Source organism: Neolamprologus brichardi, chromosome 20, assembly GCF_056152115.1.
Source record: "Neolamprologus brichardi isolate AB-2024 chromosome 20, ASM5615211v1, whole genome shotgun sequence".
NCBI classification, from domain to species: domain Eukaryota; kingdom Metazoa; phylum Chordata; class Actinopteri; order Cichliformes; family Cichlidae; genus Neolamprologus; species Neolamprologus brichardi.
In genome coordinates, this window is record NC_142123.1 from 31477011 (window position 1) to 31503607 (window position 26597).

At 42.5% G+C, this 26597-nt stretch overlaps 3 protein-coding genes across 4 annotated transcripts in view; 2 read left to right on the forward strand and 1 right to left on the reverse strand.

The window, feature by feature from the left end:
* Window positions 1-165: 165 nt before the first annotated feature.
* abt1 (activator of basal transcription 1) lies at window positions 166-6597 on the reverse strand. Of its 2 annotated transcripts, none has more exons than XM_087834230.1 (5): window positions 6530-6597; window positions 6035-6394; window positions 2871-3046; window positions 2566-2751; window positions 166-2475 (listed from the first exon to the last, which is right to left on the reverse strand). In XM_087834230.1, the coding sequence occupies exons 1-5, from the start codon at window positions 6588-6590 to the stop codon at window positions 2296-2298; spliced, it is 963 nt and encodes a 320-aa protein (XP_087690356.1). In that variant the 5' UTR covers window positions 6591-6597; the 3' UTR covers window positions 166-2295. The 2 variants fall into 2 exon arrangements, with proteins under 2 accessions (XP_087690356.1, XP_087690357.1); XM_087834231.1 differs by having other exon boundaries at window positions 6517-6583.
* Window positions 6598-7512: 915 nt separating this feature from the next.
* On the forward strand, window positions 7513-10752 carry rad51c (RAD51 paralog C). The gene is made up of 4 exons (XM_006803706.3): window positions 7513-7678; window positions 8058-8298; window positions 8445-8661; window positions 8753-10752. Exons 1-4 carry the CDS (start codon window positions 7561-7563, stop codon window positions 9251-9253), a joined length of 1077 nt encoding a protein of 358 aa, XP_006803769.2. The 5' UTR covers window positions 7513-7560; the 3' UTR covers window positions 9254-10752.
* Window positions 10753-12040: 1288 nt separating this feature from the next.
* The window catches only part of grm6a (glutamate receptor, metabotropic 6a), a 33473-nt gene continuing 18916 nt past the window's right edge, over window positions 12041-26597 (forward strand). The window contains exons 1-7 of the mRNA XM_087834431.1: window positions 12041-12062; window positions 14953-15582; window positions 21313-21529; window positions 21608-21743; window positions 23367-23521; window positions 23638-23778; window positions 23870-24070. Coding sequence (XP_087690557.1) covers window positions 14998-15582; window positions 21313-21529; window positions 21608-21743; window positions 23367-23521; window positions 23638-23778; window positions 23870-24070 — 1435 coding nt within the window. The 5' untranslated portion in view covers window positions 12041-12062; window positions 14953-14997. The remainder of the gene's footprint in view (window positions 12063-14952; window positions 15583-21312; window positions 21530-21607; window positions 21744-23366; window positions 23522-23637; window positions 23779-23869; window positions 24071-26597) is intronic.

A 26597-nucleotide genomic window follows, 5' to 3' on the forward strand; every position in this document is an offset into this window, starting at 1 on the left:
TTATTTATTTATTTAGGACAGTGCATGTTAATGAACATAAATGTAAAAAAAAAAAAAAAATTACATGAATGTAAACATACCAGATTATAGCCAAGAGCTAATTTCCATCTGTTGTCCTTAAGCATAAAAAATAGACATAATTCTTAAAAATTCATCATTCATTCATAATAAAAACTCCATCACCAAACTTACACATACACACCATTCTGTTCCCAAATAAAACATTAAAACTATACAACTCATACATGATCACACACTTGATTTGTCCATAACCAGTTTTTAACCTTTGCCTTAAACAAACTGAGTGTAGAGCATTCTCTAATGGGTTGAGGAAGACTGTTCCACAGATGGCCACCCTTGACAGAGAGGACGTTCTGCCCAAATGCTGTCCGTCTGTGGGGTATAAACAAGTCTCCTCGGATTGTAGCTCGAGTGGTCCTGTCTGAGCTTTCTTTATGCCTAATGAACTGCTTTAGTAGTGGAGCAAGGGAGTGTAAGACTTTATATATTAAGCACACTCTTTTAAGTTTCACTAAGTTATTGAAGTTCAGTAATTTGTTTTTTTTAACACATGACAGTGGTGGTGGGAATATGAGGGATATTTTTATACTTTTACTAAATAAAAAGTTAATCACTTTGTTAGTAGCTTGTCACAAACACATAATTTGTTCGTTCATTGCTTTTCAATCTATAAAAAAAAATGACCAAACATGACTGTTAGACCAGCAAGCTGATTCGCTGTTATGTCCATATGTTGACATAATGTGGAGAGTAACTGGACAAGTGGAGTAATGTCCTTTAAGAAACAGGGAAAAAAAGCCCTGACACAGGCCCTGAGACATGTCTGGTCTTTGAGTTGATCCACTCATCACAAATGGTATCAGTGGAAGGATGGCTACAAAGGAACATGACTCAAAAATCCTGCCTCAGGTTGTCCAGAGTTTGGTTTAAGTAGTCATCAATATGTATGGAGGAGGTCAGGAGAGAGTGAGCGTCTGCAGCCATCTATAAAACAGTCTCTGTCATCATGTGGGTTTGCATTTCACTGTTATTGGAGATTTAGTCAAAATTGATGGAATTATGAATGCAGAAGAGAATCAACATCTTTTGATACATAAAATATCATCTGTGGGATCTCTAATTAGCAACAACTTCATTTTTGAACATGACGGTGATTGCAAACATACTGCCAATGCAGTAAAAGCTGCATATAAAAACACAATCAGTCATGGATCGGCCTCCCCAGAGCCCACACCTCATCACTGAAGCAGTGTGGGATCATCGTCACAGAGAACAAAAGGCAGCCGACGTCCAAAGAAGTTTGGAGAACTATTCCTGAAGGCTGTGCTGAAAAAATAAAGGCGTCATATCAAATATCGAATTTCATGCTCATGAACCCAGGAGTTTATTCAAACTGTTTCCCAATTTCCAAACAAAATATCAAGAAACCAGAAGTGGATCAAGACCTTTAAATAGTAATTCTCCAGTGATCAGCAGATCCAGCCCACAGATTTTGTCCCCAGTGATTTTCTTCTCTCAGAAATGATCCAGCTTCTGTCCTCAAGCCTGACGACATGTGAGCTGATCCCGAAAAGATACCCAGGCAGAAATGTCTGCTCACCAACACCGTGTCGCTGGAACAGCTCACAAACATTAACATAAAATAACACGTGAAGAAAAAATATTGAATCTTTCCAAAATCTTTTAATATAATCCAGAACTCCCACTGCAGACTCACAGTGGACACTCACAGGGTAGCGTGTACCATGAGGCCCTGTGGATCTTCGACTGCAGTCAAATATCTTTCTGAAGGTTTAAGAGACCTCGCAGCACCACATTCTGCTGAAGTGAGTATCAGAGAATTTCTGCCAGCATCCTGGATCCACACATGGAAACTTCCTGCTCTGGTTAAACTAAGCTCGTAACGCCTGTTGGAGTCATCACTGGGAAACGAGGCTTCGAGGTGACAACCAATCAGCATGTTTTAGCAGAATGCTAGCATCTTATGAGCAAACTCAACTTTGCTTTAATAAAATCTAAATATAGGTGTTGTGTAGTTCAACTCAGACATGTTAGCTTCACTGGGCGCCCTCTTCTGTACCTGTAAGTTAATCACAACAATTTCTATACAATGAGCTGAAAAGGAAGTGGAATGACTCCACCATATTAGCTCTCCTCCACTCCCTTTGCTCCGCCCCCTCCCCTGCCAAAACTGGCCTTTGATTGGTTGGGGAAAGGACTCTACACTTTCTACAGAAACATTTGTCCAGGAGTTCTTGAAGCATCTCTCTGTTGTCATTGTGACGGTTTGGAGTTGAAAATTTTAGCCAAAAGCGAGACGTTCGATTGGCTCTTCTGCTCCATGAGGCGGGCCTTGTCCAGGTGCTTCTGCAAAACAGAGTCCTTCTTCTTCTTCTTCATCTGGATCTCCTCCTCCGTCTGGCGCTGAGTGAAGTCCCACGTCTTCTCTTCCACCTGACGATGACAAACAGTTTTAGAGCGAACGTGCGTCTCTGCCTGAGCAGGGCTAACGTTCATTGCTTCAGCTCGTGCTTCAGCGTTTACCTGCTCTCCGTCTCTCTGCCTCTTCTTTCTCAGCTTGTCCAGGTGAGCGCTCTTCTCCACGTTGTTCAGGTAGAAGTTTGTTTCTCTCTTTGCCTGCGAAACTTCAGTCCTGAGCCTCTGGTTTAGGACCGTCTGCTCGTAGGCCAGCCGCTCACTCAGGTGAATCCACTGGAACCTGTGCAGGTACTGCGGACACACAGGTAAGCAGTAGGGACAAATTATTTGACACTATGATGACATTAAACAACTGTGTGTCTGCATTTTCAGCGTAATCGGTGTGCATTAACAGGGAAGAAGAGACCTACCTTCATGCACCACAGGTCAGAGGAGAAGCGCTGGCGTTTCCTGGTTCCCATCGGCGTGTTGTGGAGCGACGCCGCCACTTTCTTAGCCACGCGTTTATCTCTGAACTCCACCCATCCTTCTGTGAAGTCACACCTCCGCAGCCCAGCCTTCTTCTTCCGTTTCCTCACCTGTCTGTCTGCAAGATGAGCGCATCGAACATTAACAGGTGATAAATATCTGAGGGGCTGTGGTGAAAGCTGCACTTTTCCTCACTTGCTGTTCATGCAGTGGCGCTGACGTGTGAGATCAAAGTAAGTGTTTAACATGGCTGAAACTAGGGCTCCCACGATTAGTCGACTTAGTCACGATTACGTCGATTATCAAAATCGTCGACGACTGATTTAATAGTTGCGTCGTTTGAAGCTTTGTAAGATCACAAAAGACGTAGGAATAAGTAGTAGGATTTAAGTGTAATACCGGACTGAAACAGAAGATGGCAGCACTGCATGTACAAGGATGCCAGCTGCCGTTAAACCCCGAAGAAGAAGAAGTAGCTGTGTCCCAGAATTCATAGCGCGGCCCAGCTCAGTTTCCAACAATGGCGGCAGCTAGTTAGTTTTAATATTACTCTTATTATTCTTTCTGGGTCACAAAATAAACGTTTAACATATTTTCAGGCGAGAATGTAGCTGTGTAAACCTCAAATATCTGCTCAGTTTATCAAGACACCACATATTTTCAAAAACGCGCCGACGTTTTCGGAGACGTCTGTTAGCCACTAGCTCGATAGCTAGCCGGGGGCAAGGCTAACTAGAGCCGTGAGAACACCGGACTTCAGGCAAATGTTTTAAAACCCACCGCCGTCTTTCGCTACTCCGGTTAAACATATAAGTCACTTAGATAACTTAAAAATGTTATTATTTGGCTTTTTTTTTTTTTTGTATTTTATTTGTTCCTGAGTAAATCGGTTTGGCTGAGATTAAAGTTATAGTTTTTACACAGCTGAACAAAGGTCAAGCAGACAACTGATTATCAGAAGTGTGAGATGCTCGAGAATATACTCCGGGGTCCTGTTATATTTTAGATAGCAAGGAGTTTATTAAACTTCACCGAAACAATCTGCAAATTTCATTAAAATTTAATAAACTATCATCTTGTCTTTATTTTAGTTAGCACATACCTTAAACACTTAAAGCTGTAAGCTAATGATAGTTATATAAGAGCAGATGCTGCTGGTGCAATAAGCTGTACGTTTTACGTCCAATGGATGATGATCTGATTAGTCAACTAATCGCAAAAATAATCGGTGACTAGTCGACTATCAAAATAATTGTTTGTGGCAGCCCTAGCTGAAACGTACCATCACAGGATCAGGTTAGCCTCTCAGAACTTTACCTGTCCCCCAAGAGGACAGGTGGACCCACAAAACTGGTAGCCACGTTCTCCAACTCCACATCAGACCCACTGATTCAGCCTCAAAGCAGGTGACACATATTCAGGTTTCTTAATTTGTCACTCATTTGATCTTTGATTGTACATTTTCTCAACACAGATTAGGTCCCTTAAACTTTTTTGGTGATAAATTTAGAATATTTATCGTAAAAATTTTAAACATGTTACGTTTCCTATATTTCAATAAAAACAAACCTTTTTGAAAGCAGCTGACTCACAGTCTTATAGACATCCAAGGTCTCAATAAATACATCCGTTAAGAGTTTAAATAATGTTTACTAAAGATGTCACCAAACAGACTAGAAGTAAGGATATTTCCTCTATTTATTTTATTTCAGTTAGCCTCCCAAGGCCCTGACATCTTTGTTAGTTAAAAATCTTTTGTTGGGATGATCAGGTCAGCGGTAAATCTGGAGTCGATTTATAGAGCAGTACAGACCCGTTGCAGTTCGGGACATCTTGGCATAACGCTGCCTCTTATTGATTTCTGGAGGAGGAGTTCTGTTTTCCTTTTAGGATGTTGTGGGCTGAAGTGAGATGTTCTGAAGGCTGACTCCTGCCCACATGTGATATAAAACCATTGACTGTAAAATTACAGCTCGAGTGCGTTTCGTGGAGTGTTTTATTTCGAATAAAATAACCTTTCAAGGAGAAATAGAACCAAAAAACAAGCAGAATGCAGACAAAAATTCTGCTTTAAACATTTAGTATCGCTCCATAACAAAGGCATCCACACAAGGTTTAAGACAGAGTTCAGAGCACTGCCTGTCTGTAGGATATACAGCAACAACACTGTAAGGTGGGTTTTCCATATTTGTTGCACTCAGTTTACTCTGCAGTCTGCAGACACGATGGAGTGAGATTAATAAAATATCTGACTGTAAAAAAGGAGAAACTGGAAGTAGTATTTGAAAAGTGAAAATTCCTCATTCGGTTAGAAAATGGTGCTTTCTGACTGATGATGGTAATAAAATGTCGAGTCCACTGAAAAATGAGTTAATCAAAAAAAGGCCTTTTTGGACTGGACCCTCTGGAATTTTTATATCCAGGAGAAGCTTTTAATTGTGTATTTTTTTTTCTCAGGACTTAAACCGAAAGAACAAGATCGCGAATACAAGCAGCGGAAATGAGTTTCCTCCGAAGGGTGGCTGGCCTCTCCCTTAGAGATAGGGTGAGAAGTTCGGCCATTCGGGAGGGGCTCAGAGTAGAGCCGCTGCTGCTCCACAGCCAGCTGAGGTGGTTCGGGCATCTGACAAGGATGCCCCCTGGGCGAGGTTTTCCAGGCATGTCCCACCGGACAGAGGCCCCAGGGCAGACCCAGGACACGGTGGAGAGATTATATCTCTCGGCTGGCCTGGGAACGCCTTGGTGTTCCCTGGATAAGCTGGAGGAGGTTGCTGAGGAGAGGGAGGTCTGGGCTTCCGTGCTTAGGCTGCTGCCCCCGCAACCCGACCCCGGATAAGCAGAAGAAAATGCATGGATGGATGGACATAAACTGTGAAAAATGAAACAGTGACCCTGGTTTCATTTTTTAAATTTCATCACTCCCAGAAACATCTGGAAACACCCAGAAAACACAGAGAGCTGGTACTCTAGATTACTGATCCAGGTACAGTTTGTTTTTATTCATTCGCTAGTGTTGTGTGTGTATCGAATGAGTATATCTGCACCACACACTGTCTGTGTTATACTGTGGTAATAATATCTGTGTGTATTCTGGTAGTACTTGTACCTTCAGGCTGTAGAAATATGCGTCCGATCTCTCCGTACACTGATAGCAGGTTCCTCAGCTGTTTGGGGCGGAACCTCGGAGGAATATGACCCAGGTAGATGATTCCAGGGACGCACTTCCTGTCCTGAAATACGTTCTTTACCTTCTTCTTCTTCTTCTCTTTTACCTCAGCAGCGTCTTTGTCACAAACATCTTTATCCTCATCATCTCTTCTGTCTGCAGCAGCTCCCTCCTCCTCCTCATCATCATCATCATCATCAAAATCACCATCTTCCCGCTTCTCCTCGTCGTCTTGTTCTTCTTCATCTTCACTCCGAGCAATCGCCTTCGTGTCCTCGTCTTCCTCTCTTCTCTCCATCTCTATAAAACAAAACGTGTTTGCACGTGACTCAGACTGACGAGATAATCGCGAGAGCAGCAAAACTGGACCCAGAATAACTTCCGCGTGCAGACTTTTTCAAACTAAAACATTAAAAACTCACAATAAATGCTTACTTTGAGATTTCTTTGACGAACTTCTGTCACAGTTACGTTTCACGTGCGCAAACCGTCGCATGTGATTGACGAAACAGAGCGGCGCACTAACAAAGATCAGCTGACAGTTGACTTCCGGTTATGCCTTCAACATAAAACATTAGGTGGTAGTTGTATAATCTTCTTTCATAAAGGAAAAATTTTTGTCTTTCCCCAGCAGTTTATTTGTTGAAACAATTTTTTAAACAGATTTTTTTAATGTATTGTGTAAAATGATGGCAAAGCTGGGGGAGGTGGGCAAAATGTACTTAAACTCCATAGCATTTATATTAAAGCTTTAGGTATTACTTGTTATTTTACTACTACGTTCTGCTGTATTATTATAGCCATCGCTGCCTGACAGTACAGAAATAATGAAAAACTTCTCAATTACAACATTAAAGTGGTATACACATTAATGGACTAGTATTTCTGATTCATTAGTACCATGGATATGATTCTGAATAATTAGTTATAAAGTATTTTCACATGCTGAAGTTCATGTACTGTTACTTCTGTAGATTATGATATTTACTTAAATAAAGAGTCTGAAAAATCCTTTCTCGACTTTGTAAAATATTTCTTAAAAACAAAATGATGTTTGAATTCTAGTGCAGCTCCACATTTCATTTAATTGCATACGCACATCTTTAGGACATGGGCGGTTCATGAGTCTAAAAATCCTGCAGTGTTTTTCTCTACAAACTTTAATCTAAGCTGTATTTCTTCCTCCTTGTTTTTTCAGTTTTATAAATCCTAGGAACCATGTTCTGCACTCAGTCATCGAACCTTCAGGAAACTTGGCGAGAAATGCTGCAAATAGGAGGATCCTAGACCCAGATTCAGGACCAACATTAGATGTGTTTTTCGAAAAGTGATCATTAACAGCCGAAGGAAGTCAAACGGCTCTTATTTTGAAATTCAAACCGGATGTAAGTTTTTGTTTTCGCGTGTGAAAAACGCACGCCGGTGACGGCGGGTTGCTTTGAAGCTGTTAGCGTTTAGCAGCGAAGATGCAGAGACCGGTGTCCAGTTTGCCTCTGAGCCAGGCTGTGAGGCTGAAACTGGGCAGTGCTGGTTTCCAGCTCACCGCGGACCTATTGGACTTCAAACCGGACAAGCTTAGCAAAGGTACCGCTCCATTTCCCCCCACAGTTCCCAAAAACTCCAGTCAAAATATGTCACATTTTAGCTCGTCTGTCTTTTAAAGCCTTGCAGCAGTAAAAATCACAGCTAAAACAGGTTCACAGCGTCCTGGTAACTCGTGGTTTTGTCTTTGGAGAAGACCATTTGTAATAAGGAGCAGGGATGGCTGAAAGCTGTTTGTTCGTTTACCTTTTATATTCTGCTGAAATGCAGACTTATGGACAAGAAGGTGCTCGAAACGCTGACACTGAACTGAGTCACGTTCTTCATCACAATAAACATCAAGCTGCTTTTTATGTGAAACACAGCTGAGCCTTTGGAAGAAAACAAAGTACGCGAGATTTATCGAGGAGTTTCATTTCAGAGACCGGCCTGAGCGAAGAGGATGCTGTGGAGGTGCTGAAGGCTGTGAAAGGTGGAGGAGGAGGCGGAAGTGGTGACATCTCAGCACCTCTGACCGCTCTGGAGCTCCTGCAGAAGGAGGAGGAGTTAAGGAGCATCGTGACATTCTCCTCTCAGCTAGATGAATGTCTCGGAGGAGGAATCCCTGTCGGGAAAATAACGGAAGTCTGTGGAGTTCCAGGAATCGGAAAAACGCAGCTGTGGTAAGAAACACACACACACACACACACACACACACACACACCATCATCTATAACCTTACAGATGTTTTGGAGCTGTGATGATGGCGTGAGGAAATCAGTCACCGTGATGTGGATCAGTAAAGTGAGTGATGATGTCGCCCTTTCAGTCTGCAGCTGGCGGTGGATGTTCAGGTGCCTCAGTGTTTCGGGGGGGTCGAAGGTCAGGTGATGTTTATCGACACAGAGGGCAGCTTCCTGCTTCAGAGGGTCACCGACATCGCAGCAGCCGCCGTTAGACACTGCTCCTTATTGGCTGAGGACGATGAGCAACGAGCCGCCATGGAGACCTTCACCGTGGAGACCATCCTATCCAACATCTTCTTGGTAATGTCTACTAAGTGATGTATGCAGTGATGTCACTATGCATCTGCAAACTTCTAAAATTCTGATTGGCTCTCTATCTCGCCTCACTCAGGTGCGTTGCCATGACTACGTGGAGCTGCTAGCTGAGCTCCATCTACTTCCTGACTTCCTGTCCCAGCATCCAAAGATCCGCCTCCTGGTGATCGACAGTGTGGCATTTCCTTTCCGCCTGCTCTTTGACGAGCTTTCACAAAGGACACGCCTCCTTAATGGCGTCGGCCAGAAGCTAATCACCATGGCAATAAACCATAACATTGCAGTGGTAATCACCAACCAGATGACGACCCGGATCCGGGACGGCCAATCGCACATTGTCCCTGCCCTTGGGGAGTGTTGGGGCCACGCCCCTACAATCAGGCTCCTCCTACAGTGGGAAGGGTCGCGGCGTCTGGCGACCATCTTTAAGTCTCCATGTCACGTGGAAACCATGGTGCAATACCAGATCACCCCCGAAGGCTTCAGAGATGCCGATCAATCAGAAATGCCGCACAGCAAACGGCCTCGAATGGACACTGACCAATCAGCTGCTGATCCAAAAGACACAAGCAGCTGATTGGTTGGAAACTGTCCAGTAAGAAGAGGCTGATTGAGTATTTGTCTCGTGTGGATTTAATGACACTGCTGTGTTCACACTGGAGGTTCCTGTTTAAATAAAGTTCAGTTTGAGTCCAGCAGGTGGAGACACAGAACTGGTCATCAGTCAGTGGCTCTTCCTGTCTGCGCCGTTCATCCCTGACTTTCCCGAGCAGATGCTGAATACTTCTGCGTTTAGAGAAGCTGCTCTGCAGAAGAGCAGGGGTCAGAGGTTAGAGGGTGGCTCTCTTACTTGCAGATTCTTCATATTTAGATATGGTGATATTTATAGAGGGAGATTAGCACTACAGACACATCTGGATTCATTTAGTTTATTAAAACACTGATTCTGTTGTTTCTACTGAGACGATCTTGTCTTACCCTCAGGTGCAACACACATTACTGTTGTGTTCAAGCTTTAGGATTGTTTCTTCTGCTGGAAATAGGCAGAAACACAGGCTCATTTCCAGTCCACCCTCTCAGTCCATGATGAGTGTGATTCTGTTTAGAGTGCCTTAATTAAGGGGTGGGGTAGAAATACAGCGGCGAGCTTTGGGATGTCCTCGCTTTTCACTGATGGAAAACAGGAGGATTGATGTGTTAAAGCGTCTTACTGACTGATGACTATGAGCATCAAGCCACAATGGAGACCTTCATGACTGCTTGTAAAAATCGTGTCTGGAATTTTCACCTGTTGAGTTTAAATTTAATTTAGGTCAAGTCAAAAAAAATCTTTATTTATCCCTGAGGGGCAGTTAAGATAAAGTTTTTTGACATGAAATGAATTTATTCTTTTCTTTTATTATTGTGACAACAACAATTAAAATAATGAACTTCATTGATGAAGCACCTTTTCAGAAGCAGAATATGGTCAGATCCAGCCATTTTTAGACAGAAATGTTATGGCCAGGGTCGCCACCAAGGGGGGGCCAGGGGGGCCACTGGCCCCCCCTCAAAATATACAAGACTGTCTAGTGTTGGTTATTATTTTTAAACATTTTTATTTTAAACATGAGCACAAGAGACAGGAAGACACTTCACAGTGAGTTGAAATATTGTGTATAATTTTGAATTCATTGTTTACAATTGTTTTGTCATGCCTTCACGATTTCCCGTCGTCCCGTCCTTCATTGCGTCCCTGCACTGTTCTGTTTTTGGTGCGCCATCTCAATATTTTTAGTGGCCCCCATATGAAAAAAATTCTGGAGGCACTCGTGGTTATGGCTTCAAAATCCAGACGCTAACAGCAATGCCCGGTGTCCATCTTTTATATACAGTCTGTCTTTTCTCATGGGAGAGTCCACACACAAAGCCTGTTGGGGTTACTTCAGGTAGGACATCTGACATAAATACAAATCTAGCAAATTTAAACATGTCGAGCTGCCTGCTGTGCTGTTGTGAATAAGGGAGCAGCTGAAAAAAGTTCTTCAGTGTGTGGATTTTCCACACAGAAGTAAGGAGAGAAAGGGCAGCTAATAAATAAACACCATCTCCCATGATGCACTTCTGCTGACATGATTGGCAGCTGCAGAAATAAACTGAAATAATTTCAAAGAAGTTTTTGTCATTCCGAACTTTTTCATTATTATTATTGTTTTTGACATTGAATATTTACAGGCAGATGTTCCCTAGCAACAGATGTTGTTATCACTACACACAGGAAGATCAAAGTGGGTTTAAACATCAGGAGGTAAACACTGAACACCTGTCCGACACCTGAGCAGGTAAACACTCAGAAGTGACAGAAGCCAGCCGTGGTGGCTGTCAGTAAACAAAGGGTCAGCTTGGTACATTTTGGGCACTTTTCAGGGCATTTCCTATCACTGCTGCCCAGAGATGTTTCTGAGTTAATGAAATTGGACATGCATAGGCTTTATTAAAAGTTGGGTGGTTACTGTTTTCTCCAGCTTAGTGAAGACCAAACAGAAGTCCTTCAGCACAGATTTGTGCCTAAGCTAAAGGAAACTCCAGGTCCTTTTCAGAAACCTCGGCTTTCAGATGTTCACTCACTTAAAAAATGTTTGTCATTAATGCTTTTATTTCATCACCCCTGGATTGTTGTTGTTCATTGTTCATTTGTCTTCATAAAACCTCCTCATTAGCTTCAGAGTCCACTTTAAGAATCTGGTTTTTAATGGTAGAGCTCCGTATGGACGGTGAATCATCCCCCATCTCTCAGCCTGAGGTCGGTGGATTCAGTCTGTTTATAAAAAAATACTCAAAATCATTCTTTTAAACTTGTTTATAGGTAACTTTTTTGTTGTGAAGCATTTTATATTTACCTTGAAATGTCCTATATAAGTAAAATTGTACTTTTTGTCACACCTGACCTTCAGAGATCGACTCTAAAATAATCACTGGGCTAAATTAAAAAGCTAATAATAAAGTAAAAACATGTTCACGGCACACACACACCTACTTTCTCGTTGTGTGCTCGCAAAGACCCTCATTAACATGATGCAACCTGATTTGCAGAAACCTTCAAACAGCAGCGAGCAAAACGTGGTCCTCGCACTGCAGGAAAGTCCTCATAAGGATGGTAAAACCAGTGCACGCCGAGCGTTAGTGTGCATGCTTTAATTAGACAGACAGACAGGCAGGCGGAGAGACAGACGGGATATTCAGTCCGCTGATTGGAGGAGCAGCAGGAGGCGAACCGGAGTTTGACTCAGTCGCCGGGACCAGCGGAGAGTTTACCGGAGAGGAGCGGCGGCTGTCTGCGGACCTGCAGGCGGAGCGGAGCGGGTTCGGGACTGAGCTCGGACCGCGAGGAGAGGGATCCCGCTGCGGTGAGTGCAGAACCCGGTGAAGGAAAACCAGTTAGAGAAAACGATTCCAGCAGAACCAGAGAATGAAACCAGTCCACGATACAGCAGGACTATCAGGCGAACGCGGAAAACAAGCTGCTTTTATGTAATAGTCAACTGTGAGGGTTATTTTTCTTTTAAACCCAGATAACTGTTTAACCTCCGGGGAGGAGTGAATGTGATGTGCAGCGCGCATTTGGCTGAACTCATCTGATCAATATATTTGTGACTTAACTGATCAATAAATAGACACATGAAAGTGATTAATGTCTATGTTCTGATGGTCGCTCTATTATTGTTAACTTTAGATTGCTTTGTTTCAATAATATTGAATTTTTGGAGGATGTTGAGCTGAGAGATGCTTCTCGCCTCACACGCTGCAGATCATTTTTTCAGGACTTCCATCTTCCTCTTTGAAGACTCATTCTGTTGAAAGCCCCTCCGGCTCACTGATAACGGGCTCTCGCTGCTCTCCAGTAACCACCAGGCTCACTGGATGATCCTGTTAATAAAATCTTAATTTAAGATTAAAATATGACACATATCAAACTGACTTTCTACTTCAAGAACAAACCGAGCTGCTGATCCAACATCCTTAATTAAATTCAGCACAGACATAAGTTTCTGACTTTCACTCAAAAGTAAAAAAGGCTAAGTCTGCATTTTTTATTTCAGTATAGGAAACAAAATTTTTCCATGAATATAGAGATAATGCTTTAACAGGCAGTGCTTAGTGAGAATACATCATCTGATCATGACTAGATTGCTAATCTAATCAGGAAGTGTTCCTCTGGGAAAATCAAGAAGGAAGGAGGAGGAAAAGATCTGAGTGAAGCTGGAGTCTCGTTAACATGGCTCGCACTTTTGTTTAATTTGTGTAAAAAGCGGTTTTCTTTTTTTTATGGTGAGTTTGAAACGTGCAATTAAGCTTATCTTTGGTCTTCTCTGGTGCTTTCATCTGCCACGTACGATGTGTCAAACTGCCGAAGGAGCAAAAAATAAAGAGTACAGTAGAGCTTAGAGAGCATTTTATCTGATTCAACTTTAATTTGATTAGTAGTGTGTTAAATGGCAGTGATTATTGGAGTCATTCATCATTAGATAGTTTATTATTTCTAACGGAGGTTTGGAGACTGTGACACTGACAAAAGGATAAGAGGTGGTGCAAGGTGCAAAAGACAGCTCAGCGGTTTGGAGGCAAAGTTAGAGACATGAGGTTGAGAAGGTTTGGACATGTGCAGAGGAGCAGATATGTTGGATAAAGGATGCTGAATATGAAGCTGCCGGGCAGAGGGAAAGGAGGAGCACAGAGAAGATTCATGGATGCAGTGAAAGAGGACATGCAGGGTGTTGAGGGGATGGTTTAGAGCACAGGTGTCGAACTCCAGGCCTCGAGGGCCGCTGTCCTGCAGGTTTTAGATGTGTCTTTGAACCAACACAGCTGATTGAAATGGATAAATGACCTCCTCAACAAGTCGTGTCCAAATTCATGGGCTGCATCCTCCTGAGGACCCGGCCTTCGCGGTCTATGTGGGCCGGGTCCTCAGGAGGTCGGGTAGGCCGGAAGTAAACGGCTATGGAATTGGACGGTCTAGCCTTCTCGATCTACTCCCGCCCTTAATTCAGAGTATTTCCGGTTGTCAGCGCCACGGCACGAAAATCGAAAATGGACCCCGAAATCTTTCTCCGTTTTTTGTGTTCATTGTTAATTATCAACGAGCTAACCCACATTCTCGCCTGAAAATATGTTTAAAGTTTATTTTGTGGCCCAGAAAGATTAATAAGAGTAATTTTAAAACTTAGTAGCGGCCGCCATTGCCGGAAACTGGAGTTTGGCTGGGCCGCGCTATGAATTCTGGGATATGGTAGGCCAAGAAGGACACACCCGACCCATCCTTCAAATTCGGGGAAAAGGAGGACGCATTTGTCGGCTGCATTCGGAGGAGTCTACGAATTTGGACAGCCTTCGGCGCGTCGCTGTGACGTAATCGGTCTACAAATGCGGCCTCAGGAGGATGCAGCCCATGAATTTGGACACGACCGAAGTTCTCCAGAAACCTGGTAATGAACTAATCATTTGATTCAGGTGTGTTGACCCAGGGTGAGATCTAAAACCTGCAGGACACCGGCCCTCGAGGCCTGGAGTCCGACACCCCTGGTTTAGAGGGTGCAGTGGAGGTAGATGATCTGCTGTGGTGACCCCAAAAGAGAGCAGGTGAAAGAAGAAGAACAGCAGCTTTTCCTCTGTTCCACTGGAACATTGTGATTGCTAATAAAGTTTATCTCTTTAAAATGTTAGCACAGCTGAAAACCGCTGTGATCATCAAAGAGGAAGTAATAAATCTGGCAAACTGAACGTGTGAAGCAACTGTGGGTTTGACTGTAGCCTCAAAAAGCCCCTAAAAGCTCAACTTGTCCTTTCACAGCCTCGCAGAGTTTGGCTCTGACCATTTAACGAAGCAGCCGTTTGAGAACCTGTGCTAGTTTCTGTTTGTATTTTGCTTATCACATTTTTGTGGTGATATGTGATAGCACAGCAAACACAAATTGTATCAAATTTATTTTATTTTGTTAATTTCCATCATGGAGGTGAAATAAAGTTCACGCCATCCTTTTGGCCGTTATCAAACCCACACAAGCTGATTCTCCTGACTCTGAACTAGACACATTTATTCCTAATGTAGTGAAATATTGAGAGTTTGCCTCTGTATGCCTACACAGAGAACCAGTCTAATCATTAATGATTATTATGCAACAGTTCTGATCATTTTCAGGTTATATTACATCAACCCAGGTCTTATTTTCTTCACAAAAACCAGGACAACCTTTGAATCGTAGAGTTACTGACACTGACTGTTTCTTGTCACTTTAGGTTTCCACAGCAGGATGAAAGCTCAGCTCTGAACATCACCTCAGTATGACATCATCAGGCCCTGCCCTATCCTCTCTCCCCCTCCGCCATCATCATCATCATCATTACCTTCATGTCTTCTTCTGCACTTTCTACCAATATCACCTGTGGCCCCGCCTCCTGCTATCTCTCTGCCTCTGGACTGGCGGACAGGTGGTCCAGGTGAGCGCTTCTCACCAGCACTTCCACCCCCACTCCATAAAGATACCAGGTGACATCACTCTGGGCGGGCTGTTCCCCATCCATGCCCGCGGACCCCACGGTGTAAATTGTGGGGAGCTAAAGAAGGAAAAGGGGATCCACCGCATGGAGGCCATGCTGTACGCTCTGGACCAGATTAACAGCGACCCTGAGCTGCTGCCAAATATCACACTTGGGGCCCGGATCCTGGACACCTGCTCCAGAGACACCTACGCTCTGGAACAGTCACTCACCTTTGTCCAGGCTCTTATCCAGAAAGACACATCCGACATTCGCTGCTCCAATGGCGAGCCGCCCATCATCCGAAAGCCGGAGAGGGTGGTGGGAGTGATCGGAGCGTCAGCCAGCTCTGTGTCGATCATGGTGGCCAACATCCTGCGGCTTTTTGAAGTAAGAGCACACCTGTCTTTATACAGCATGAATATAGAGATTATAGCGAGTTAGCCCTGAAGATGGTTAAAATAACTGGAGGTTGTGAACTAAAAACTGAGAGATTACTCAGTATTTACTCCACACAGAGCAAAATACATCAAATGTCTTGTTTTAGATTATATGGGGTTGCAAAAAGACTTCATAAACATACACTGGTGCTGGAGACTGGTGCACATATGGACTGGGATCCCTTTAAAGTAAGGATGCAACGATACCAATTTTTTCAAACCGATACGATACCGATACTTGGATCTGAGTACTTCCCGATACTGAGTACAAAAACCAATACTTCTACCACACACACACACAACTGCAATGAATTGGAAGACAGGTTTTATTTTATTCTCTGCCGATAAAAAATAAAATCGTAATAAAAATGACCACAAAAAAAATTTCAAGTGAAAAATAAGCACTTGTGTTAAATTATTGCGGAGTGTCCACATTGTAATTTAACAAAATATCACTGAACTATTGGCACTGTCTCGAGCTTTCAGAATAATAAATAAACACTTCTGTGTCGAATAAAATAAACTTTTAAATTATTGCAGAGTGTCCAATTTCATATCGCAGCTCGAGTATGCTGAGAAGACGTTTCAATCCTATGTTTTCCACGACCGGCATTGGCTGGTCATCCAGAGCGATAAAATGAGTCAGAGCCTCTGTTATTTTAACTGCCCGTGGATTTTCTCTTGACATTTTTCATCGCTTTTCCAAAACCTGAGTTAAAGTTGGCTGGTCCACACTGCTGACATTTTGTTTAGCCTAGCTACAGCAGCCTCCACTTTCTCTTTTTTATCTGGAGCTGCCAGTCTCACCCTGTGCCTGTTTAGCGCGGGATGTCCCCCTAGTGGCCAATCTAAAAAACTACAACAGAAATGACATGCCACCCTCTGATTAACGAAATAAGTTAGTATCGGTTCATGGTATCGGTTAACTTTTACGAGTATGAGTACACACACATTTTACAGTATCGGCCCGATACCAGTATCGGTATCGGTGCATCCCTAGTTTAAAGTAAAGTAATGAACAAGAAATAGAGTGGCTATTGGAGTATATGTATCACTGGCATCGTTTGGATGTTAAAGAGCTTCTTGGTGGATTTTCTTGAGCAGTTTGAATTTTTGAAAAGCAACTGTGGAGGGGAAGAAGTTCAAACACAAAAGCTGGGCAAAATCCCAACATTGTTGGTCAGATTAAATCTGGTAAATCCAAAAATGGAGAGCTTATTGTTTGTTAGATTACAATTACAAAACAATAAGTATAATTTTCCAGTCAGATTAGACTCTGCACAGTTAACAAAGGGATGTTGCCATTGCGTAATGAAACAAGAACACAGCAGTGTGAGTTAAATCAGATGTAGAAGGAAGTTCAGTATATTTTAGACTATATCATCATTTACAACAAAAATTGTTTAGAAAGTTGAGAATTTGTTAGTTAATTTTTTATTTTACTTTATGGTTTATTTATTTATTTATTTCATTTTTGAACGACATAAATTCTTCATGTAAGTGAAATTAAAATGTGTGTTCATTTGTCTGGTGGTCTGAAAAACACGTACAGAATTAGATTTGTTTTTTGTCAACTTCATTCTTTATTTATTATTTATACAGCTCTGATCCATTCAAAGCTGTTTCTATTTCAAGATAAAAACCCTGTCTCTCTATAGAGAGAAGGCCAACTGTTCTCCTATTAGCAACATGAGGGAGAATAAAACACCCTTTTAACAGGAAGCCGCCTCGAGCACACTTAGAAAAGATCATAGGGAGACAACAAACAACATAATAATAACACACAGTGTTGATTTAGCCCAGGAGCCGATGATACCGGTACGAGGAGGTGTAAGAATAGCAGTGACAAAGCACAAACTACAGGAGACGAAAAACGCAAAGTTAATGATATTTAATAGTTATTAATAACGCATAAATGCAGGGAGAGCAAGAGACAGCAGAGTTGGCTGAGGTGGTGCATTATAAGAAGTCCCCCAGCAGCCTGGGCAATATTGAAGCATAACCTCAGTAACCTCATTCAGCGCTGACGATAAGACCGTGACCCAGACTTTGACCCGTAAAGTTTAAAAAGTACCGGCTCTATCACAGAAGCCTGTTTGCATCATTCTTCATTAACATGAACTAAATGCAGGACTGAGATCCAGCAGGACAAATATGGAGACGAGTCCATGCGTGAGTCTTTGAGGAGATAGTTAGAGGTTGGATATCAGCAAAAAGGCTCAAAGTTAAAGGTTTATGCAGCCCAGCGGTCCTTTTTTGTGCCACGGACCGGTTTAATGTCAGACAATATTTTCACCACCGGCCTTTAGGTTTGGGGATAAATACAACAAAATAAAATGATTCGACCAAGACAAAAACTGTGGTATTTTTTTAAATATAATAATAAATTCTGTTTATAATTGTGTAACTTTATTAGCAGCGTCCTCCTGAAATGCACCAACAACACTGAGAGTAACATCCTCCTCTCTGCCCCTTAGTGCTCTCTGGTCGCTATGGTAATGCGTAAATATTTATTTCAAAATAAGACACAAAACTACAACAGGGGAAAAGACCCAGGGAAACTGAGGTAACAACAAAACCCCTCAAAACCCTAAATTTCACACCCGAGCCTGGTTTGGATGGAATACTGAGGTTGGTTTAGAAGCAAGCATCTGTGCTCGGTGATGTTTGGTGATGTATCTGGGCCATCTGCAGGAAGCAGCTGAAGATCAAAAAACTAACCACAGCCTTTATTTATATAGAACTTCATAAAGTATTTAATTCTGAGAACTAAAGGAATACAAGGCTCAACAGAGCTGTGACCCTTTTGTGTTAAAAAGAAGCCTGAAGTTGTTCTTGGTTTCTTAATGATGAATATGAGGCTACGTCCACACGTACACGGGTATTTTTGAAAACGGAGATTTTCCGTTTTCGTTTTAAAAAATAATCCCGTCCACACGTAAACGCAGAAATGAAGGAAAACGCTGCTAGGAACATGCCAAAGCAGCAGGTGGCGCTATATTCCTACCGTGCAGAAATGTTGGCCAATCAGAAGTCTAGAAGCCTCGGTGGGAAATAGTAAACAAAGCTGGGGCATAGAAGCAGAACCGAGTCGTATGTGTGGAGGGACAGTAACTGTGTGTGTATATGTAAGCATTTAAACACTGCAGAGAGAACAATTAACAGTAACAGTATTGTAGAAATTCATTTCACCGAAACAATAACGTGGCGCACAGTGTGACGTCAAAAAAGGCGCACACCTTTGACGCTGCGTTTTCTGCATTTTTCTCGTCTACACGTAAATGCAAAAACGGAGTTTTAGAAAATATCCACTCTGGCCGGAGTTTTTAGAAATCTCCATTTTCAGTGACTGAAAACGCCGTTTACGTGTGGACGAAAGGTGCAAACGCATAGAAAAATCTGCGTTTTCAAAAATACCCGGGTACGTGTGGACATAAGTATACCCGCCACCACAACTTCTATAGATTAGCATTTTTGAATTGTACAATTTCTATGAGTTGTTTCTTTTGGTTTCAAAGGGGCTGCGTCAACTTAATCGACTTATGTAGGAGTACACTTTAGATCGCCGCTCTCTGTCATATATCAAGAGTGACGGTATTATAATAATTAAATGTGGTGTCTGGCTTTCATTTTCAGTATCTATAGTTCAGGTTTCCCATTTTGGGTGCAAAACTAAGAGCAGTCAAGTGTAGGTTGATTGTGCATGTGTGTTGTAATGGTGCTTTTTGCAGATGCCACATACAAATTTCACCCATGCATATACAATATGTACGTATCTTCTAGGTGTGGAAGGTGAAGACACCACTATCTTAAAACTGACTTCATTATAAGAGCTTTGTGGCCAGCAGGCAGTGGCTCTTGTTAGAAAAACATGAAAGGGCATTGGGTTCAAAGGTTAGTGCAAAGGTAAGAGCTAATATTTCGGGTTGGAGGAAAAGGTTTGGTGAGGATGTTGAAGGTTGCACATACTCTTTTAGCAATAGTTTTAGCTCATCTTCTGTTTGTAGTAGACTTCTGCAGGATCCCACAGTATTAAGGCTGCACAGTATTAATGTTGGATGAAGCCAAGAACTTTCATTCAACCAGCGCACGTAGAAAGACGGCTAGAAGAACAAAAACAGTGAGGAACAGGGTTTGTTTTTGGTCTTTTGCACTAGAAAAGAGCATATCATAGATAGAAACTTACTTTGGACTTTTCATTTGGAGTAAAATAGATCATAAACAAGGTGTGATTTGTCATTGAAGAGTTGCTTTCAAATGATTGTGCAGTATTGTTTGGTTTCTCAGTCAGATCCGCCCGTCTTTCATAACGACCAAGACAGCAACGGCGTTGATTTTACAACCTAGTAGGTGACGTCACGACGATCACGCCCATGTTTTATACACAATCCATAACTTCTTATATATATAAGGATGGCTAATCTGGTTTAACATACACTCTTAGAGACAGACAGGTACAGTAGGGCAGACGGTGAATGGATGAAGCAGTCTGGTTGGTGGATTAATGTTTTAAACAGACACTTTGTGTCTGGATGACTGACTGACTCTAATGAAAGCTTTTAATGACTCTGTTACGGGTGCTCTCTGTGTGCGTTTTTGTGAAGATGTGTGTCCTCAAATTAGGTCAGATTTTTAGAGGGTTTTTGAGAGTTCGGAGCCGGGTTTGAAGATTCAGTCTAGAACCGGGTTTACACTCCTGACTGAGTCTCCGTGAACCACACACACGTGTCACGGGTTTATTTTCAGCAGCTGAATTTTAAAGCAAACCCCAGCAGAATACACGTAATCACACATTACGAACTTCAGCTTCTGGCACATATGGAGCCCCATCTGTATTAAATCATGACTGTTATGTTTCGACTGATGAATGGAAAGTGCACTGAAAGCCATTTTCTCCATTTACATACTTTAAGCTCCTTCCTCACACGATGGATGCATTGGGGGCGATTTGGGATGGGTGTCTTGCTCAGACACACTGCTGCATGTATACTAGAACAGCCAAGTGTCAAACCACCAACCTTACAATTATAACCCAATTGATCTCATGAGCCATAGCTACCAAATTTAGCAAACTGGTCAATTAGCTGCAAGCAGCGTTATCTGCGTTAACGCCTTCTTTTATAGAGAACTGAAAGCTGACCCGATCACCTGCTGAGCACAGACCTGCACACCTGCTGGGTGATGTCACAGAGAGTTGGTGGGGGGTTGGTGGTGCCATGGAGCGTTCCTAGGTGCTCACTGTTGACATAAATTAAGTGCAGAGGAAAAAGCGAAGGCTGTAAAGTGAGACTCAGTCCATGTCTGTTTCGCTCCACTGAGGATTCTCCCTGATGATGATGATGGCTGTCATAACGAGGTCTGCTCTCATTAATGTGGAGACCTTCATTATTTTGCTCACAGACACACACACACACACACACAGGCGCAGTGTTGTGCGTTAATGTGATTGTTATTCTGTTTATTGAGGCTCTGACACACATTCTGCTCAGCTGTTACACAACATTAATCCTCTATGTGCGTGCGTGTGTGCGTATTGTGTTCCTGGCCTGTTAAACTCCAGCAGTGTCTCCAGTCTGACCAGTGTGTTTAATTTAACCTGAGCGCTGACTGTCAGGATAAAGGACGCGTCTTTGACCAGATTCTGTTTAAACCTGTCACCTGTTGGATGATTGTCTCTCAGATCCCTCAGGTGAGCTATGCGTCCACAGCTCCGGAGCTCAGTGATAACAACCGGTACGACTACTTCTCCAGGGTGGTTCCTCCGGACTCATACCAGGCTCAGGCCATGCTGGACATCGTCAAAGCCATGGGCTGGAACTACGTGTCCACCCTGGCCTCGGAGGGTAACTACGGAGAGAGCGGAGTCGACGCCTTCATGCAGATCTCCAGAGAGGCTGGTACACAGAGCTTTCTTTTAACTCGCGTGTTTTTCCTGATCTGTCCATCTCTTGGTAACCTCTTTCTTTTTATGTCAGGTGGGGTGTGTATCGCTCAGTCGGTGAAGATTCCTCGCGAGCCAACAGCTGGAGAGTTTGACAAGATCATCAAACGTCTGATGGAGACGAGTAATGCCAGAGGCGTGATCATTTTTGCCAATGAGGATGACATCAAGTAAACACACAAACATCACTTTGTAGAAATTCCCTTTTTATTGATGTAGCAACAGTTCACAACAAGGTCCATTTCACAACTGCCTCACTGTATGGTAAAGACCATGAAGTAGAGTGAACTACAATTACACAGTCTCCAGTGAGAAAGCATTTGGCAACAGTGGGAAGGAAGAACTCCTTTGTAACAAGAAGAGATCTCCAACAGACCAGGGGCAGCCATTTCTGGTGACATTATAGGAAGTCGTTCAACAATCCTATGGGAGCTTAAATAAGGGATGCTTCAAGATCAGCTGATTCATCACTTACTTTAACCTTTAATAAAACCCAAACTGAGAGCTGGCTCCACTGATAGCTGAATGCTCTGCCTCCCATTTCCCTTATTGAAACTCTAAAGAACCGTAAGTAAGCCTGCAGTCTAAAAGCGAAGCGTTCTTTTGGTATAATATGATACTTTGAAGTCTTTGAAGTCTTTGAAAATGATGTAACAGGGAGCCAATGAACAGAAGCCAATATGGGACACATATGTTCTCCATTTCTAGTCCCTTTCAGTAATCACTGCAGCTTTTTGTGTCCACTGAAGGCTTTTTTTCATGGAGCTTTTAGAGCAACCGGATAATAAAGACTTACAATAGTCCAGCTTAGAAACAAATGCATGAACTCGTTTTTCATCAGCACTTTGAGACCAGATGTTGCTGATTTTGGCAATATTGCACAGATGAAAGTGGGCGGTCCTAGAAGTCTGTTTAACAAAAAAAAACCCAACCTGACCACAACTAAGTCCATTAATCCTTTTACGTTTAGTCCAGATCAGGAGTTTTGACCAGCAGTGCAGGTGATTAGACACTATGAAAAACCAGTGACCTCCAAAAACCACCAGCAGATATTTTACAACATTGTCATAATATGAAGAACTTATTGGAACTTTTCTCAGGTTTTTTTATTTGTTTTTTAAATCAGTTATTTATTAACTGATTTTATTTTACTTCTCAACCGTTTAAGGTTGATGGAATTTGAAGTGTTGTGAAAATCCTGTTAATGCGATAACTCAGGAAGGAAGTCAGAATTTTCAAATTAATACCATAGTTGCATTTATTAAAAACTTAGATGAGTTTATAATAATAATAATGATGGATTGGATTTATATAGCGCTTTTCAAGGCACCCAAAGCGCTTTACAATGCCACTATTCATTCACTCTCACATTCACACACTGATGGAGGCAAGCTACAGTTGTAGCCACAGCTGCCCTGGGGCAGACTGACAGAAGCGAGGCTGCCATATCGCGCCATCGGCCCCTCTGGCCAACACCAGTAGGCGGTAGATGAAGTGTCTTGCCCAAGGACACAACGACCAGGACAGAGAGCCCGGGGATCGAACCGGCGACCTTCCAGTTACAGATACGCTTCCCAACCCTCCGAGCCATGGCCGCCCCGATACTTACGAGAGTTTCAATCTCTTTGACCTTGACCTCAAGGTCAGAGGTCAAGTTTTCTGGAGAATGAGGCAACTTTGAAATCGACACCATATGTGTGTCTGCTCAGAGGCTGAGGAGCAGCAATGGCAGCGGACTCATCCTCATGTGTTGTCACATCACTTACTGTCTTCTTTCTGTCTCTTTCTGGTAGGCGTGTCCTTGAGGCAGCAAAACGTGCTAACCTGACGGGCCACTTCCTGTTTGTGGGGTCAGACAGCTGGGGTGCAAAAAGCTCACCGGTCACTGAGCTGGAGGATGTTGCCGAGGGTGCAGTCACCATCCTGCCAAAGCGGGCTTCGATTGACGGTAAAACCAAGAAAACAAAAACGCAACAGGCTGGAGTCCCAAAAAGTTGATTCATCTGGACGCTTTCAGACTCGATGCTGTTTGTGTTTTATGCGTGTTATACTTTTGTTCTGCAGGGTTTGATCAGTACTTCATGACTCGCTCCCTGGAGAACAACCGCAGGAACATCTGGTTTGCTGAGTTCTGGGAAGACGATTTCAGGTGCAAACTGACCCGTCCTGGAATCAAACTGGACCCCGATAAGAAGAAATGTACAGGTGTGGCTACACCTGAAGGGCGTCTGGGACCAGCTGCAAGTCAACTTATCAACTGGTTTCCCATTATATGACACAGTGTGTGTTCCTGCAGGTGACGAGAGGATCGGACGGGACTCGCTCTACGAGCAGGAAGGAAAGGTTCAGTTTGTGATCGATGCGGTCTACGCCATGGCTCACGCTCTGCACAACATGCACCAGGATATGTGTCCCGGCAGCTCTGGAGTCTGCAACAACATGGACCCTGTGGAGGGACAAGTGCTGCTGAACTACATCAGAACCGTCAACTTCAATGGTAAGAAAACACGCAGACAACACATTACACTGTTTTACGGTAACAGTGCTTTACCTGAAGTAAGGATACGAATGTGTCCCCATACTCAGACCTGCTCTTGAACCTTGACTCGTGAGGCATTGTGGTTGTTAGAGGAATGGGCTGAGAGCTTGGTTTGGTTGCTATTGTAAAACTGGCTCCATGGACATCATCTCTCTAGGGAATAAACGTGATGCCAACTGGGTGTAATTCGTCTCCGCACTCTGGAAACAAACCCCTGGAGAGCAGCTGGACTGCCTTTCCAGAGATATCAAGGTTGGGATTCACACTACGTGGCAGTAGTAAGAAAAACAAGTGGCCCGAGGGGCGGATGCTGTCATATGTGGGTGGTAAACATTAAATTGGCATTTTTGAAGCACCAAAACACCTGAGGACCAGGATGTGGTCAGGTGTACATCTTCAACACTGAGGTTAAGAGGGGAGCAGAGCTTCAGGGCAGAATCAGTCCTGGCTGTTTTGAGTGAGAAGATGATTTGCATGCACTGACCAGGGATAACTGACAAGCAGCGGAAAGAAACTCCTGAAAGTGACGGATCTGTCCTTAATAGAGAAGGCTAATCTGTAAGACTCACACATATCCGTGTAAGTGCTGATGTGAGTCTGCAGGTGTGAACAAGATTCTTCTGAAAATGCTGAAGGCTCGGGACCTGACTGTGAAGCATCACGGCAGAGAGGAGACACAGGCTCATGAATCATTTATGTTAACTAAGAGCTTAATGTTAACACAAATGGACGATACAATGAATGTGGCAGTCAAAGGTGGGCCATGTGGTGAAACGATGCTGGATTTCATAAATCAAACATATGCAGGGGGAGAAGAGCTACTCAGACTGAGGAACAGTGAGAGTTTATAGCAGGGAATGGGCGTTTCCTCCAGCTGTTGGGTCTTTAATGGACTCCTAAAGAAATTAACTAAAAGGTAGTAAAGTGAATATATATATAAACATGTCCAGGTTGTCTGTGTACTGCTTGTAGACTTCATACTGCAGGATTGTGTAGTTTGCTCTCAGTGCAACACGAGTGGAAGAAGAAGCTGCACAGCTCACATTTAGCAAGCAGCAACCTCGAGGGCTGAGGGTTTGTTTTTTTTAAAGCAACCATTTTTATGCAATCTATCATGTTTAAACAGACACAACAAAATCTGAAGCTCCTGCCAAGTAACCTTCAGTGATGCCACCAAACCCCAGGAACACACCCAATTTGACCACAGAAGGACAAAAGAGTAGAAAAAATAAAGCACAGCATGAACATGAGACAGATGAATAATCTTCTGACTAAAATATTTACCGTATGACTGCAGTGTAGCTTTTTTTTCTCTTTTAATTCATATACAAATATGTTTCAGTCAATTCAATGAGCTTTTTTCTGTGTTTTGCCATCAAACATTTAGACGTTGATTAACCGTCAGCTGCTGGTCTCTTTACCATGATGTCGGCTTGACTTACATCTGTTTCATTAGTTTCTAATAAGAATGATTCCTTATTCCAGAGTTACTTTCTACAATCTCTGCATCGAATAAAATGTCAAATAAAATGATATAAACACATTTTTAAGTTGCTTGATGGAAAGAATAACAAGAATCCTCCGTGTTTCCTACAGGAATAATTGACTTGACATTAATCAAGCAGCGTTCCTGAGTCTGTAAGTTCACCAAATGAAACAGAACTGAATTTAAATAACTCGTGTTGCAGCCTGTGCACGTCTGTCCACAGTCATGCTGCTGTTAGTTGTCTTTTTTTTTTTTTCTTTTTTTTTTAAACAGATAAATGTGTTTCATTCTGATCTCTGTTTCTACTTTTGTAAGAGGCGGTTTGATCTCTAAAGATCTCTAATCTTTGTGGATCAATATTAGAGGTGGGAATCACCATACATCCCACGATACGATATTAACACAATACTTAATGCACGATACGATATTATTGCAATTTTTTTAAATATTTTGTGATATTCAGATTCTGTACATAAAGGTAAACTTTATCAATATTCATTTTATCTAATATCAAAGTCTCACACTCAGTCTTTCTCTCATTTCAGTTTTATTGTTGACAAACTGAACGGTTTGTATTACAGTCTAGTCCAACTTAACTGAATCAACCATCTGGTACAATTATAGCTATTCTGAACTATGCAGTTTATGAAAACTATGCAGCCCCTTCAGCAACTGAAGAATTTGAAAGTAAATTAAAACAAAATATAATTTTACATTAAATAAAAAAGTTTTAAACTTAATTAAAATAAAACATGTCTTAAATTAAAATAAGTAAACTGTCATGTTTATTGCTGCCAAAACAAGTTAAACACATTTGGACAGTGAAGGAATGTCAGGATTCTTGCTCAGAAAAAGGATCAACATGCTCTGAAGTCAGAGCACAAAAACCTTTTTGTAACAAAATATCGATTTCTGCTGTCCCTGTATCCATACATTATTAGCAAACAAAATATCACCATACTACACAGAATCGATTTTTCCCCCACCCCTAATCAATAT

Bases quoted from the DNA above. Each gene is read 5' to 3' on its own strand.
- abt1 (XM_087834230.1), bottom strand. From the start codon at position 6,590: ATGCGACGGTTTGCGCACGTGAAACGTAACTGTGACAGAAGTTCGTCA. The intron at 3,047-6,034 runs GTACAAGTACTA...CTCATCTTGCAG, and splicing joins CATATTTCTACAGCCTGAAG to ACAGACAGGTGAGGAAACGG. The intron at 2,476-2,565 runs GTAAACGCTGAA...TGTCATCGTCAG, and splicing joins GGCAGAGAGACGGAGAGCAG to GTGGAAGAGAAGACGTGGGA.
- rad51c (XM_006803706.3), top strand. From the start codon at position 7,561: ATGCAGAGACCGGTGTCCAGTTTGCCTCTGAGCCAGGCTGTGAGGCTG. The intron at 7,679-8,057 runs GTACCGCTCCAT...GTTTCATTTCAG, and splicing joins ACCGGACAAGCTTAGCAAAG to AGACCGGCCTGAGCGAAGAG. The intron at 8,662-8,752 runs GTAATGTCTACT...CGCCTCACTCAG, and splicing joins TCCTATCCAACATCTTCTTG to GTGCGTTGCCATGACTACGT.